Source organism: Chlorocebus sabaeus, chromosome 27 (genome assembly GCF_047675955.1).
Source record: "Chlorocebus sabaeus isolate Y175 chromosome 27, mChlSab1.0.hap1, whole genome shotgun sequence".
NCBI lineage: Eukaryota > Metazoa > Chordata > Mammalia > Primates > Cercopithecidae > Chlorocebus > Chlorocebus sabaeus.
In genome coordinates this window covers 2,343,360-2,360,512 of record NC_132930.1, presented here as the reverse complement: position 1 = coordinate 2,360,512, position 17,153 = coordinate 2,343,360, and the positions used below count along the sequence as shown (strand labels likewise).

Here is a 17,153-nt window from a genome sequence, read left to right as displayed (position 1 = left end):
TGGAAGCAGCTGAGTTGAGTCATTTCCCAGAGAAATGACATGGCACTCACCCTTCAAGAGCAAGGTGACCTGCAGCCCAGGCTGAGGGGCCAATGAAGGCTGTGGCAGAGACTAAACTTACACCATAAGCCTGCCAGGCCCGCAAGAGCTGGGGTGAGGTTAAGTCAGCCAGGGAGAACTTCTGTGCTCTGGCCAAGTCAGGAAAGACCAGTCCACACCAGTCACCAACTCCACCTACGAAGGCAAGCAGGGTAAGCAGCAACTAGGATGATAAGAAACTTTGAGGAGACCAGTGGTGCCAAGGGACACAGCTCCAACACAAACAGCCCTTCCTCTTCACTTCACCACTCTGAGGTCACCTTGCCAGGGCTCAGAGTCACAGTCTGCATTGGAAGGGCTGCTAATTGCTAGCTGTTAGAATCCACTCCAATGGGTCTGTGTCTGTGTCAAATCAGTTAATATGTTGAATGTCACTCCTAGATAAAGCTACCCCTTTCCCTACCCCACCCAGATGCTATGTTGGGCAGAAACAGAAAAGGAAAAGCAAGACCTGAGAGCCTACCCATTTTACTGAATGAGAATATTTTCATTATTGCACTGAGCTAAAGTTGTAGGGTTAAGCTCAATCAAGTTTCCCCAGCCCTACCCAGCCAGTAGGGACACATGAGGAAATCTATAGAAGTTACAGGCAAAATAAAAGAGCTACAGCTCTATCTAACAGTAGTGTGAGGAAATTTCCATTCCTGCTGTAGACATAAGAATAATCAGCTTCTTCTATGAAGTATTATTATTATTATTATTATTATTATTAGCGATGGAGTTTCGCTTTTTTGCCCAGGCTGGAGTGAAGTGGCACGATCTCAGTTCACTGCAGCCCCTGCCCCCAGGTTCAAGCAATTCTTCTGCCTCAGCCTCTCAAGTAGCTGGGAATACAGGTGCCTGCCACCACGCCCAACTAATTTTTGTATTTTTAGTAGAGATGGCATTTTACCATGTTGACCAGGCTGGTCTCAAACTCCTAACCTCAGGTGATCCACCCGCCTTGGCCTCCCAAAGTGCTAGGATTACAGGTGTGAGCCACTGTGCCCGGCCCAAAGTATTTATCTGTTTATAAAATATGGATTTGTATTTCTCCATAGATGTATTCAGGTGTCTTTTTTTTCTATTAATCTGATGTTAGTCCCTAACATAGTGTATTTTTCTTTGTCTATTTAAACAGAGAAAGGGAGATACAGAAAGTTGTGTGTAAACCCAAATTGTTCTGGAAAAAGTAAGATCTATACCAAAAAGAAGGGCCAATGATCACCTGAGGTTGTCACGTGGAACCAGATGAAAAAAAAACAGCCCATTGCTCTATAGAAATGCAATGGATTGGCCCAGAATCCTGAAAGGAGGCTACCAACCAGATTGGATCTCACATCTCTGGGAAATGAAGCTTCTGGGTGATCCCGCTACTTTTATTTCACTGGGTCATGCCGTGAATACTCACTTAGCTCAGCTCTATGCCAGGCCCTGTTCTAGGACCTAGAGATGCCACAGTGAATGCAACAGACAAAAATACCTGCCCTCACAAATGTTACAGTTGAAAGAGGGTGGGGATAAAAGATAGACAGTAGATCAAAGAAATAGGTTTTAAAAATGTATATGATTTGTGATATAATGTTAAGAGCTATAGAGAAAAATGATATAGAGAAGGGAGACAGGGAATGTCCAGGTGGGGTTGCAATTTTAATCAGAGGTGGTCAAAGAAAGCTTCAAGGAGAGGACGACAGTTGAGCAACGACCTGGAGGAGATGGGGAAGCGAGCCATGTAGAGATCCAGAAACATTGCCAGCACAGGGAACAGTAGCAGGTGCAAAGGCCCTGAGATGAGAAGGGCCTGGCATGGGCAGCAGGCAGCAAGGAGGCCAGGGGCCACACGGGTGAATGGGAGAGTAGCAGGAGGTGAGCTCAGTGAGGTTGTAGGTCCAGGTACAGAAAGGAAGCCGAGCACATTGCTCCAATCCAAGCAGATTCTTCAACTGCATCTTCAGCTTTCCCAGACAGCTCCATGCAGTGGAAGCCACCAAATCCACCACTACTTGCACTCAAGGAAGGTACCTGCACAGGATTGTCAGTTTTTTCTTAAGATCTTCTTATATTGTTAAGGCTGTCTAATTGTGAGAAAATTTGCCCCCAGATCACTTCAAAATGTGAAAGTACTAGAGAAAACTGAACCTGGCCAACCGGCACTAAATATTGACAACATTCTCCCAACTTACTCATCATGTTTGAGCTAATTTCCATTTGAAAAACAAAGGTCATAACTGAAGCCTTCCAATTTGTTACTAGAGAAGATGGTGGGGGCAGGTTGCAGTGGCTCACACCTGCAATTCCCACACATTGGGAGGCCAAAGCAGGCAGATCACTTGAGGCCAGGAGTTTGAGACCAGCCTGGCCAACACAGTGAAACCCCCATCTCTACCAAAAAACACAAAAGTTAGCTGGATGTGCTGGTGCACGCCTGTAATCCCAGCTACTCTGGAGGCTGAGGCAGGAGAATCACTTGAACCCAGGAGGCAGAGGTTGCGAAGATCACACCACTGCACTGTAGCCTGGGCAACAGAGTGAGACCTTGTCAAGAAAGAAAGAGAGAGAGAAAGAAAGAAAGAAAGAAAGAAAGAAAGAAAGAAAGAAAGAAAGAAAGAGAAAGGAAGGAAGGAAGGAAGGAAGGAAGGAAGGAAGGAAGGAAGGAAGGGAGAGAGAGGGGGGGGGGGAGGGAGGGAGGGAGGGAGAGAGAGAGAAAGAAAGAAAGAAAGAAAGAAAGAAAGAAAGAAAGAAAGAAAGAGAGAGAGAGAGAGAGAGAGAGAGAGAGAAAGAAAGAAAGAAAGAAAGAAAGAAAGAAAGAAAGAAAGAAAGAAAGAAAGAAAGAAAGAAAGAAAGAAAGAAAGAAAGAAAGGAAGGAAGGAAAGAAAGGAAGGAAAAGAAGGAAAGGAAGGAAAGAAAGGAAAGGAAAGGAAGGAAAGGAAAGGAAAGGAAGGAAAGAAAGGAAAGAAAGGAAAGAAAGGAAGAAAGGAAGAAAGAAAGAGGAAGGAAGGAAGGAAGGAAGGAAGGAAGGAAGGAAGGAAGGAAGGAAGGAAGGAGAAAAGAAAGAAGGAAGAAAAGAAAAGAAAGGAAAAAAGAAAAGAAAGGGAAAAAAGAAAAGAAAAGAAAAAAGAAAAGATGCTGGACTACATGCAAAATGGCCAGAAAGCAAGAGGGGAATTGGGAAAAGACGAGCATTTGGTATTTGTTGATTATCATTCCAGCATTTATCATTCCCCTTTCCAGACCCTCTGAATGGCTCTCATTTTCTATTTTCAAGGTAAATGGATTTCAGCCCTGGCTGTTGCGGAAACATGTGCCCAAGTCCAAACCAGTCAAAGCATTCCATGTCCCTAGCTACAGAGATTTGTTCCTGGAGGGCGTGTGGATCTGATCCAGTCAGAGAGAACCTCAGGACTCTAGTGGAAATGCTGGGACAGAGATGTTCTCTCCCTCTGGATGGTATAGTATGTCAAGGTAAGGTATGTGACCACAACATCCACTTTTGATCTGGGAGGGGTGGAAGGGGAGGCAGCCTGAGACATGAGAAATGGAGCTGGAAGGATGATAACAGGGTGAGTGTCTGCACCCCTGGACTTCACAGTCACAGGGTCTAATGATACCCCTTTTAACCTTAGCACTGTTAACATTTTGAGCTGGATAATTATTTGTTGTGGGGGGGTGTGGTCTTTGTAGGATGTTTAGCAACATCACTGGTCTCTACTCACTAGATTCCAGTAGCACACCCTGCCTGGTGGTAACAACCAAACATGCCAGCTCAAATTGGATTTTGTTTTGAAAGTGGCATGGAGCCACCCCGCCTCCAGAGAGTTATGATTCACCCAATTTGTCTCCCTTCAACTAGCTGGGTGTGGCTCCAGAGGAAAAGAGAGTCTCAAGTGCTCATCTGAAGATGAACCCAAGGCCAATTGGAGGGGGTGGTTGGAGCCAGCTTCTCTCTCTCTGCTGCCAAACATGGGGGCAGATGAGGCTCTTCACTCATCATATCTTGGATCCCACCATAGAGGGTTCAAGGCCAGGAGAAAAGAGGACATGCAAACCAGAACCAAGGACCAGACACAACAATATCTGGGGTGAAAAACGCTTCACTGGATACGCACATCAGGGAAACAGCTTGCAGGACTGGCCAAAATTAAATCTTCATGGGCCTGCTTTGTAGTCAATAGTAAGTGGCTGATTAGTTGTGTGTGGCCCAGCATACCTCCCTCCAGATTCAGAAATCGTATTGGATACAGAAGGGTTTTGAACATTTTTTATGCTACAGATCTCTTTAGAAGTCTGGAGAAGCCTTCATACTCCTTCTTGGAATAATTTTTGTGTTTTTTCTTTCCTTTTTTTGAGACAGGTTCTTGCTCTGTTGCCCCAGCTGAGTGCTATGGCACAAACAGTTCACTGCAGCCGTGACCTCCTGGGCTTAAGTGATCCTCCTATCTCAGCCTCCTGAATAGCTGGGACTACAGACGTGTACCACTATGCCTAACTGGAATAATGTTTTTAAACACATAAAATAGAAGTACATAGAACTAAAAAGGAAATCAATTATATTGACATGAAGTTATCAAAATATTTATAAAACAAATGTGTGCTTTCATAATATGTCTTTTTATGTGTTAAATGACAAGATCTAGTGACAGTTCTAAAAACTATCACAACTTTGAAGTAGTGATGAATGTAAATTGAGAAAGTTGAAACAACTCCCACATGATATGAAAATAATAGTTTTTCATATTTTGACAAAGTCCCAGAAACTTCATATAGAAAGTACTGGAGTTTTGTTTTATCCCATAATTCTAAATGTGAATTCACATTTAGAAATGCTAAAGCTTAGAGATTGATAAAAATAAAGATGTAGTTTTTCTCTATCCAAGTCCATGAACCTCCTTAAACCCAGGTCAAGATCCTTTGGTAATGAAATCAGTGGTTCTCACCCCCCAGGAGACATTTGGCAACGTTCTAGGGACATTTTTGGTTGTTTCTCCTGGGGGAAGGGTATTGGCATCTAGTGGGTAAAGGCAAAACATGCTGCTAAATATCCTCCAATACACAGCACATCCTCCCACAACAAAGAATTATCCAGCCCAAAATGTGAACTGTGCTGAGGTCCAAGAACCCTTGGATCTGGAGAAACTAGAGTCTGAACGAAGAAGATTCTCCAAAGAGAGTTGAGAAACTGCCCCTTGCACAAGCCACACACCTTGTCCTTTGGAAGCCTGAAAAGCATGTTGCTCCTACTTGCACCCTCAGTGCTGCTCGTGTCTAGAAGATGTTCCCATGGTAACACAATTCAGGGAAGACACAAGAAAGAGCACAAGTACAATGTGGGTAAAGGAACTGCATATGTTTTTAAGAGAAAAGCAACTCACTGATAAAAAGACATTTTGTTTGGTTTTGAAAGTTTGGAAGAAGTAATAAAGCATCTCCTTCCCCACTCTCATCCCAGGAGAAAAGGGCAGGATTGTGATTCACAAGGTTTGTGCTTCTTACAACACCTAAGTTTCCCAGAATGAAAATAGTGTTTCAGACTTAGATCCAGTGAAGACAATCTGGATATCATTTTGTGACATCCAGAGTGGGTTGAGGGTGGTGCTTAAAGATGAAACAGAAATGTGCTGATCTGGAGGTGAGAGGCTGGCTTTCCTGAGACTGGCAGTTAATATAAGGGGTGGTAAGAGATTCCCTTCTTGACCAAATTTTAGTTAACGTTTCTACAAGCCCTCTTCTTATCTAGGCCTTATCTTAGGTCCATCCTTGGCCTGGCTTTAGCAAGAATCCTGCTAACTCAGTTGAGCCAGAAGTCCCCAACCCTTGATATCTGATCAAATTCCTCATCCTTGATATCTTAATATCTTTGTCCTTGATCTGCCTTTAGTTAGAATCTTGTTAAGCCAGTTTAGCAAAAATCCCCTACTGACCCCAGCTGTCTTTGCTATAGTCAGAGCTGAGTTCAGTGTGTCTCTACTATTTGAAATATTCTCAAATAAAGTCTCCCATATCATTTTAACAAATGTCAAAATAATTTTGTTTTAAGGGTCAAGGCCCAAGCTCTACAGCACTGAGAATGGCAAAGTCGTCCCAGAATGTGTGAGAGGCTGAGCACTAAGGGATATGGTTTTCTAGAGAGCAGTGGCTAGGCCCTGGGGACTGAGCCCATAATCAGCAGGGAGGACTTCTGTGAGGGGGATCTCTATGCCCGACAGAAGCAGAGGACTAGGGGCAGCTCATCCTGAAAGGGAAAAAACAATAGAACTCACAGGGCACTATGAAGAAACTGCATCAACTAATGGGCAAAACAACTAGCTAGCATCATGACAGGATCAAATTCACACAAAGCAATATTAACCTTAAATGTAAACAAGCTAAATGCCACAACTAAAAGGCACAGAGTGGCAAACTGGATAAAGAGTCAAGACTCATGGTGTGCTGTATTCAGGAGACGCACCTCATGTGCAAAGACACACATAGGCTCAAAATAAAGGGATGGAGGAAGATTTACCAGGCAAACGGAAAGCAAAAAAAGCAGGAGTTGCAATCCTAGTCTCTGAAAAAACAGACTTTAAACCAACAAAGATCAAAAAAGACAAAGAAGGGCATTACATAATGGTAAAGGGATCAATGCAATAAGAAGAGCTAACTATCCTAAATATATATGCACCCAATACAGGAGCACCCAGATTCATAAAGCAAGTTCTTAGAGACCTACAAAGAGACCTAGACTCCCACACAGTAATAGTAGGAAAATTTAACACCCCACTGCCAATATTAGACATATCAATGAGACAGAAAATTAACAAGGATATCCAGGACTTGAACTCAGCTCTGGACCAAGTGAACCTAATAGACATCTACAGAACTCTCCACCCCAAATCAACAGAGTACACATTCTTCTCAGCACCACATCACACCTATTCCAAAATTCACTACATAATTGGAAGTAAAACACTCCTCAGCAAATGCAAAAGAACAGAAATCACAACAAACTATCTCTCAGATCACAGTGCAACCAAATTATAACTCAGGATTAAGAACCTCACTCAAAACCAGACAACTACATGGAAACTGAACAACCTGCTCCTGAAAGACTACTGGGTAAACAGCAAAATTAAGGCAGAAATAAATAAGTCCTTTGAAACCAATGAGAAGAAAGACACAATGTACCAGAATCTCCAGGACACAGCTAAAGCAGTGTTTAGAGGGAAATTTATACAACTAAATGCCCACAGGAGAAAGTGGGAAAGTTCTAAAATTGACACCCTAACATCATAATTTAAAAAACTAGAGAAGCAACAGCAAACAAATTCAAAAGATAGCAGAAAACAAGAAATAACTAAGATCAGAGCAGAACTGAAGGAGATAGAGACACAAAAAACCCTTCAAAAAATCAATGAATCCAGGAGCTGGTTTTTTGAAAAGATTAACAAAATAGATGGACCACTACTAAAGAAGAAAAGAGAGAAGAATCAAACAGACACAATAAAAAATGATAAGGCGGATATCACCACTAATCCCACAGAAATACAAACTACCATCAGAGAATAAATACTATAAACACCTCTACGCAAATAAACTAAAAAATCTAGAAGAAATGGATAAATTTCTGGACACATACACGCTCCCAAGACTAAACCAGGAAGAAGTTGAATCCCTGAATAGACCAATAACAAGTTCTGAAATTGAGGCAGTAATAGCCTACCATCCAAAAAGAAAAAGCCCAGGACCAGACAGATTCACAGCCGAATTCTACCACAGGTACAAAGAGGAGCTGGTACCATTCCTTCCAAAACCATTCCAAAAAATAAAAAAAGAGGGACTCCCCACTAACTCATTTTATGAGGCCAGCATCATCCTGATACCAAAACCTGGCAGAGACACAACAAAAAAAGAAAATTTCAGACCAATATGCCTGATGAACATCCATGCGGAAATCCTCAAAAAATACTGGCAAACTGAATCCAGCAGCGCATTATAAAGCTTATCCACCATGACAAAGTCGGCTTCATCCCTGGGATGCAAGACTGGTTTAACACACACAAACCAATAAACTTAATCCATCATATAAACAGAACCAATGATGAAAACCACATGATTATCTCAATAGATGCAGAAAAGGCCTTCAATAAAATTCAACACCCCTTCATGATAAAAACACTCAATAAACTAGGTATTGATGGAACATATCTCAAAATATTAAGAGCTATTTATGACAAACCTACAGCCAGTATAACTGAATGGGTAAAAGCTGGAAGCATTCCCTTTGAAAACCAGCACAAGACAAGGATGCCCTCTCTCACCACTCCTATTCAATACAGTATTGGAAGTTCTGGCCAGGGCAATCAGGAAAGAGAAAGAGAGGGCATGCCCAAGATGGCCGAATAGGAACAGCTCCAACCTCCAGCTCCCAGCGTGAGTGACACAGAAGACAGGTGATTTCTGCATTTTCAACTGAGGTACCAGATTCATCTCACTGGGGAGTGCCGGACAATTGGTGCTGGTCATCCGGTGCAGCCTGACCAGCGAGAGCTGAAGCAGGGCGAGTCATTGTCTCACCTGGGAAGCGCAAGGGGGGAAGGGAATCCCTTTTCCTAGCCAAGGGAAACTGAGAAAGAAATAAAGGTATTCGAATAGGAAGAGAGGAAGTCAAATTATCTCTGTTTGCAGATGACATGATTGTATATTTAGAAAACCCCATCATCCCAGCCCAAAAACTCCTTAAGCTGATAAGCAACTTTAGCAAAGTCTCAAAATACAAAATCAACGTGGAAAAATCACAAGCATTCCTACACACCAATAATAGAGAGTCAAATCATGAGTGAACTCCCATTCACAATTACTACGAAGAGAACAAAATACCTAGGAATACAACTTACAAGGGAAACAACAGATGCTGGAAAGGATGTGGAGAAATAGAAACTCTTTTACACAGTTGTGGGAGTGTAAATTAGTTCAACCATTGTGGAAGACAGTGTGGCAATTCCTCAAAGATCTAGAATCAGAAATACCATTTAACCCAGAGATACCATTACTGGGTATATACCCAAAGGATTATAAATTATTTTACTATAAAGATACATGCATATGTATGTTTATTGAACTTAATGTATAATTTTAAAAAAAAGTTAAAAATTGGAAATAACTCAAATATTCATTGAAATTAGAATAGATAAATATGTAAAATAATTGTACAATTCAAGACAATGCAAAAATGAGAATAAATGAAGTACAACTACATACAACAAAGATGGATGAAACAAACATATTATTGAGTGCAAGAAGCTAGGTACAAGAGAGTACATACCATAAAATTCCATTTATAGAACGTTTGAAAATAGCCCATACAAATCCAAGGTGCTGGAACTCAGGCTATTAATTACTCTTGGGTTAGTGACAAATAGGGAAACAGAATGGCTTCCGAAATTCTAGAATGTTTTCTTTCTTTTCTTTTTTCTTTTTTCTTTTTTTTTTTTTTTTGACAGAGTTTCACTCTGTTGCCCAAGCTGGAGTACAGTGGCACCATCTTGGCTCACTGCAACCTCTGCCCTCCAGGCTCAAGCGATTCTTGCTTGTGCGCCTCAGCCTCCCAAGTAGCTGGGATTACACACATGTACCACTGCACCTGGCTAATTTGTGGGTGTGTATGTGTGTTTAGTAGAGGTGGGGTTTTCACCATATTGGCCACGCTGGTCTCGAACTCCTGGCCTCAAGTAATCCGCCCACCTTGGCCTGCCAAAGTGCTGGGATTACAGGTGTGAGCCACCACACCTGGCCAGAATGTATCATTTCTTGATCTGAGCCTGATTACAGAGATGTATTCACTTTGCCAATATGAATATACTCACGATTTGTGTACTTTTCTTTATGTATGTGTGAGCAAAGAGTTAATAGTGGGTCTGTACCATTTTTCTCCCAGAACTAAGCCTGCCTGGGAAATTGTAGGTTTGTCTTCTCCCAGCACAAGTTTCTTGTAAATGACCCAAATTAAGATAAATTTGGAATGTTGGGTACCAGAGACAGAAATCCACTTTGTGCACTGTGAAACCTACAATCTATGGGACAGTACATGGGGCTGGGAGACCTGTGAACCGTAGGCCTATATGACTGGCGGGAAACTCAAGTAGAAGTTTCTTTGCATCAAGGTGAACCCCACATACCACAACCTCATCCCCAGCAATCATGCACGCTCTTTAGGCAGGTGAGGAGGGAGCCAGGCATCATGCATGCTTAATTTCCTGTCCTGTATCCTACTACAAAGTTAAGCAAATTTAGTGCCAGGCTAAATGCTGTTGGATCTCATCAGTTTGCTTGCCAGTTCAACCATGTTACCAATACCATGGTGGTACCATGTGTTGTACTTCAATGAAAAGTTTACTAAATACCTTTATCTATTCTTGCCAAAAGGTTATTTTCACTGATTGTATATTCTTCTTGGCCTCCAAATTAATTCCATTTTTCTGAGCCTCCTCTCTGTCTGTTGACCTCCTATATTCTCCTTTTTAGGACTCTACAATCAACCCCTAAACCTCCTATTCAATTATTATGCAGAGCTGTTTAAATATTGCACTATCTTCACGTCAAATGACCCAGAGAATCCTCATATTAGTAACTAATATTAAGATTGGTTGCAAAACATAGTTCCCTTCCAGGAGAAGTTGTATCTTTTCTTTCTTTCTTTCTTTCTTTTTTTTTTTTTTGACAGAGTCTCACTCTGTCGCCCAGGATAGAGGGCAGTAGCACAGTCTCCGCTCACTGCAACCTCCACCTCCTGGGTTCAAGCAATTCTGCCTCAGCCTCCCGAGTAGCTGGGATTACAGGCACACACCACCAAGCCTGGCTAACTTTTCGTATTTTTAGTAGAGACAGGGTTTCACCATGTTGGCCAGGCTGATCTCTAACTCCTGACCTCAGATGAGCCACCTGCGTTGGCCTCCCAAAGTGCTGAATTACAGGCGTGAGCCATTGTGCCTGGCTGACAACCTCTTAAAGAAACTTTTTTGTTTAGTTAAACAAAGAATGGTAAATTTTTTTTCATGCACATTCAAAATTCACACATTATCTGGACTCTTAGTTACCTAAGACATCCCCCCAGTTAATCTTGTTCCTAATTTAGTATCTCAAATTTTCCTGAGGTGTTAAAACAAAAGGAATAGAGCTTGCCTAGTACCTTAGAAGTGCTGCACCCTCTTAGAAGTGCCAGGCGCTGTCATAGTTGTTGCCCTCTTAGAATGATTTACTTCTGGGTGTCACTCTTTGCTCTGTACCTGGTACATCTATAGTGATGGCAGATGCTCCAAACTCAGTCCTGGCTTTTCAGAGTTTGGCTTTGCTAAGTTTTTTCTTTCTTTCTTTCTTTTTGAGAGAAATTGGCACTTCCAAGCTGAGTAAAACATGGAAAGGGCAACTTACTGCATCCATATATTGATGCTACATTATTTCCTATGTCATAACATTAACCTCCCTTCCGTCCACTTTTGCTGTTTCATAGTCTCATGTCTTCTGGAGCTAGACTATCTTATATAAATTCACATACTATGTGAATTGAGATCTCAGTAATAGGAGCCTTCTTCTGTCTCTCCTCACCATAACAGGAGTCATAGGAAAGAGGGTGTGATAGTCTCAGAAACAGACTAGCATCTCATACAAACTTGTTTCTGTTTTTGAGACAGGGTCTCGGTCTATCACCCAGGCTGGAGTGCACTGGTACAATCATGGCTCACTGCACCCTGGACCTCCTGGGCTTCTGTCTCAGCCTCTCAAGTAGCTGGGACTACATCACTACACCTAGTTTTTGTTTTGTTTTGTTTTGTTTGGTAGAGACGGGATCTCACTTTGTTGCCCAGGCTGGTCTCAAACTGGACTCAAGCTATTTTCCCACCTCAGTTTCCCAAGGTGCTGGGATTATAAGCATGAGCCACCACATTCAGCCAAAACATTTCTGAGACCACCACTTGAACTATCAAGTATTTTCTTGTACCTGATTCTCATTAGAAATAATACACATTTATTGAGTGTCACTGATATATAAAGATACCATTCTTTGAGTGGGGAAATATAATTTAAAAGTCACAACTACTGACAATCAACAATTTAAACACTAATGAGAATAATAAAGCTTGTTCCCAGAGAACCATGATACAGGGCGGGAAAGTACACAAATAATGGGCTCCTGTTGTTAGACTTCATGGTAATTACACTTGTGCGTTCTCCAGTATCTTTCTTCCTATTGTACTCCTGAAGCACTCAGAATGATAAAGATAAATTTCTGATCATTCCTACAAAGAGTGCAGGCAAAGTTAAGATTTAACTGTGATTGCTGGTTGTTTCATCTTGAATTCAAAATCCTGAATTTCCGAAACAATGGAGCTTGATGTCCCATTTGGCTATCTTACTTTTGTCTCCTCTTCTAGAAAGAACAAGTCATCTTCCTGAAAATTACAGGAGACACTTACTATGACAAAATAAGGCCTCTGAAACTGTCTAATCTCACATGTAAAAAGTGTAAAATCACAGAACTAAAATCAGGTTCTGGATTTTCCTGGAAATAGGATGTCACCAGGATCTGTTCAAAGGTGAGCTTTGGTTACATCTTATAACAGTGTTTAAAACTCAAATGCAAAAAAACTGCTTTCGATATAATCAGATATGTGGAAAAACAATTTGTTAAATAACATAGGAAGATCATATTAAAAAAGACATTTCCAGAACACTAACATTCATGCGGTTTATGAAGGTGCATTTACTATAAAGATCTACACAGCCCAAAAACATGAGATTATTCAAGGGAGGCCCTTTTATCCCATGAATTGGCAGAATTCATTTTCATCTTCTATGCATGGATCACCGAAGTGATGAATGTCACTCCTCTTCAAGAAGGAAACACTTTCAGCCTTGTGAAGGGTCAGGTTTTCATGTAACCTCAAGGGTTCCTGGGGCTATGATCATGAAGAGCAGCACTATGAAGACTGCTGAGAAGCCTTTTTCACTTCTTCACATTCGGGATGTGAAATATTTTACAGAAAAATAAGAGTGTGCAAGTCCCTCTCACACATAGCAAAATGATTGTCTGCATACTCTTAAATTTTTAAAAGTTTTAAAAACTGTGATCTTCGCACTGTTTACAAGAGTCAGCAACCATGAAGAAAGATATTCACCGTAAGTGACCCCATATGGTGCAGATGTTCACAATAGGTGACAGTTTTGCAAGATGACTCTTTGAGTGGCATTCTGTTTCGGGTTACCAGGTTTCCGCAATCTCTGTGAGAGCCCGCAGCAGCTCTGCAAACGTAGGGCGGCCTTTGGGTTTCTGGAAAAGGGAAGTGGGGGTGGTTAGCTTAGCTTAACCCACTTATGCCAAGTGTTTCATTTTTGGAACGCTAAGCATGTGGGAGTTATTTATATCCCACTGCTCGAGGTCATCGCCAAGGTCTGATTTTTCACTCATGCAAAAATTCAAAAAATTGCCACCTGTGGCATAAATGGGCTAAGGATCACTCAGAGATCAGCTCTGGAACTTGCTGGCAGAGACCTGAATCTAGGCTGGCTCTCCACAAAGAGGAAGAGAAAGGCATCTTCACCGACATACCACAGCATGATTGGCAGTTGAGCGAGGCGTGAGTATGAAAATGTTAGAGAATGCTGCAAAAATAAAATAGCTAGACCTGCAAACACTGGCCACATGTGGCTATTTAAATTTAAATTCCTTAAGATGATATAAATGTTTAAATTCAGTTATTCCGTCATGCTGGCCACTTTTCAAGTACCCAGTAGCCAGAAGTGGCTGCTATATTGGGCAGCACAGATACAGAACGTTTTCAGCATCTCAGAAAGTACTCTAGGACACTACCACCCTAGAGACATATTTGGATGACTTGACATGTGTGAGGTCAAGAAAGGGCTGGCAGAAGGGGCATCTAGAGTACCAGGCTCCCAAGCTCAGTTCAGGGTATCTATGACACCTGAGCCATTATAGAAAGGAGGATTTCAGTCAGAAAGCAAAAGGCATGTTTTCATGAGGGACTTTGAAGATCCTGGGGTATAGGCTGTGCTTTCAGTCGCAGTCAACAGAAAAATAAGAGTGTGGAAGTTCCTCTCACTTATAGCAAAATGATTGCTGAATATTCTTACATTTTAAAAAGTTTTAAAAGCCTGTGATCTTTGCACAGTTTTCAAGAGTCAGCAACTCTAAAGGAAGATATTCACCATCAGTGACTCCATATCCCTGGTCATGGAGCCAAGGATTGGAGCATTTTTTCCTACTTCATTTAAGGGTGTGGTTTGGCTCTGAGTCCATGAGGAAGAAGAGATGGCACTGTCAGCATCTTTGAAAACTGTGGGAAACAGAGCTACTCATAGTAGCCACATTCTCACAGGTGTCACCAACAGCAGGGTCAGTGGAAAGATAGCCCTCTTCATGGCTTATAAACAGAGAGTCTCAATAAAATAAACAGAGTAGAAGACAGCACAAGTGCAAGTGAGGGTCCTCATTGAGACTCTGGGAATAAATTGTGGAGCCCTCTGAGGAACCTGCTTCTGTGCATGAATCCTGAAATTTGTCTCTCAAATATAACATAATCACTTTTGACTCTAATGCCCTAAGCACATGGGGTAAAGTTGTAGGCAAAATCAACTTTCGCACCTGACACAGTGGCTCACATCTGTAATCCCAGCACCTTGGGAGGCCAAGGCAGGAGGACTGCCTGAGGCTGGGGCAACAAAGTGAGACCCCATCTCTAGAAAAAATTTTTAAAAATTAGCTGGTCATAGTGGCACATCACTGTAGTCCCAGCTATTCAGGAGGCTGAGCTGGCGGATTGCTTAAGCCCAGGAGGTCAAGGCTGCAGTGAGCTGTAATTATGCCACTGCACTCCAGTCTGGGCAATAGAGGAAGACTCTGTCTCAAAAATGAATCAACTTTTTCTTTTCTTTTCTTTTCTTTTTTTTTTTTTTTTTTTTGAGACAATCTCGCCCTGTCTCCCAGGCTGGAGTGCAATGGCGTGATTTTGGCTCACTGCAACCTCCGTCTCCCAGGTTCAAACAATTCTCCTGCCCCAGCCTCCCAAGTGGCTGGGATTACAGGTGCCTGCCACCACGCCCAGCTAATTTTTTTGTATTTTTAGTAGAGACGGAGTTTCACCATGTTAGCTAGGCTGTTCTTGAACTCCTGACCTCATGATTTTCTTACCTCGGCCTCCCAAAGTGCTGGGATTACAGGCGTGAGCCACCACACCTGGTCAAATCAACCTTTTCAAACAAATAAATCAACATAACTACACCATTGTATTAATCAATGTTCTGACTGCAATTTGAGACTAATGTTGTTTACATGGTCCTTCTGACAGCATCCTACTGATCGCTTCCCTTCCTCCTTCTCTGTCTCAGATCCACTTATATATAACATCTCAATAAGTATTATATTACACACACACGTACATGAGTATTATTTCATACACAATGTATACTTCTGAGCTACTTACATTATTATTGTAAAGATGCTCCTAAAATAGTTGTTTGTTACTACTTACTGAACATTTTTCTGAACTTTTTTTTTATAGCTTACTGAACATTTTTCTATGTCTTTCAAGATTCCTTGTAAAGTAGTTAATATATGTAAAATATTTTCATACATTGGGGCTTTCTATAAATGTAATGCTTCTTGGAATATGAACAACCACATCACTCTGAAAATACTCAATATTCTAGTGTTTGTGGTTATAAATTGATAATCAAGTGCTTTATTTTTTCAGCCAGGAGGAAACTTCTCATCAAGCTGTAATTTTCTAGGCTGAAACTGTCAGCTGGAAAGAGAGTAAAGCTCTCAAAATCACAGGGAAGTTCACTGAGAAGGGCAGGGGTGTGTTGAGTGAGTGTCTAGAGGTGGAACAGAAGCCCCTCTGCCTTTACTTCTAAGCTTGGCATTTCAACAAATAGAAAAACTAAGTTCTGGAGAGATTTCTTCCTGAATGGAAGTTCCTGACACACTTTCTGCCTCCATTCCCAGTCTAGTTTAATCTCTAGCAGGAGTCCTGAGTGTCAGAAGACAGATGAAACCCATTATTATTAGCGTTAGAAAAGCAAGACAAAGGAAAGTTGAGTGAAGTAAATGGAAACACCATCTTTCTTTTTCAACGTGGAAGTTTAACAAACCTTGTTCTACCCTTAGTTTCCACCATTAATTCTTTCATTTATTCTTTTATTTATTTGTTTGTTTGTTTGTTTTGAGACAGAGTCTTGTTCTGTTGCCCAGGCTGGAGTACAGTGGTGCAATCTCAGCTCACTGTAGCCTCTGCCTCCCAGATTCAAGCAATTCTCCTATCTCAGCCTCCCAAGTAGCTGGAATTACAGGCGTGCACTACCAGGCCTGGCTAATGTTTTTATTTTTAGTAGAGACAGGGTTTCACCATGTTGACCAGGCTGGTCTCAAACTCCTGACCTCAAGTGATCTGCATACCTTGGCCTCCCAAAGTGCTGGGATTACAGGCGTGAGCCACCACACACAGCCTCCATCATTTAATTCTTTTTTTTTTTTTTTTTGAGACAGAGTCTCTCTCTGTTGCCCAGGCTGGAGTGCAGTGGCATGATCTCGGCTCACTGCAAGCTCTGCCTCCCAGGTTCAAGATTCTTCTCCTGCTTCAGCATCCCCAGTAGCTGGGATTACAGGCATGCACCACCATGCCTGGCTAATTTTTGTATTTTTAGTAGAGACGGGGTTTTACCATGTTGGCTGGGCTGGTCTCAAACTCCCGACCTCAGGTAATCCACCTGCTTCGGCCTCCCAAAGTGCTGGGATTACAGGCATGAGCCACTGCACCCGGCCCATTAATTCTTAAAGCTAATAAAACATCTAATCACTGAGGCTTGAGTAACACCAAGAGTTTCTGCAAGAACCAATCTCAAACAGATAAGACTCAGAAAATGCACTGAATTCCTCAGATAAAAGGCCATTGTTCAAAACAAAATGGATTCATGACTTTGTAGTGAGTTTCAGATAGAAATAGTACTTCAGACTCTCAGGATCATGACCAAGACACAGATGCCTTTTCCTGCCATGACAGAGTTCTGAAATCATGTTTGTGATAATC

General features: G+C 41.8%; 1 protein-coding gene across 1 annotated transcript in view; it reads right to left on the bottom strand.

Moving 5' to 3' along the window:
* Positions 1-9,268: 9,268 nt before the first annotated feature.
* Positions 9,269-17,153, bottom strand: part of TXK (TXK tyrosine kinase) — a 72,855-nt gene continuing 64,970 nt past the window's right edge. Inside the window, exon 15 of the mRNA XM_008017464.3 lies at positions 9,269-13,378. Coding sequence (XP_008015655.1) covers positions 13,310-13,378 — 69 coding nt within the window. The 3' untranslated portion in view covers positions 9,269-13,309. The remainder of the gene's footprint in view (positions 13,379-17,153) is intronic.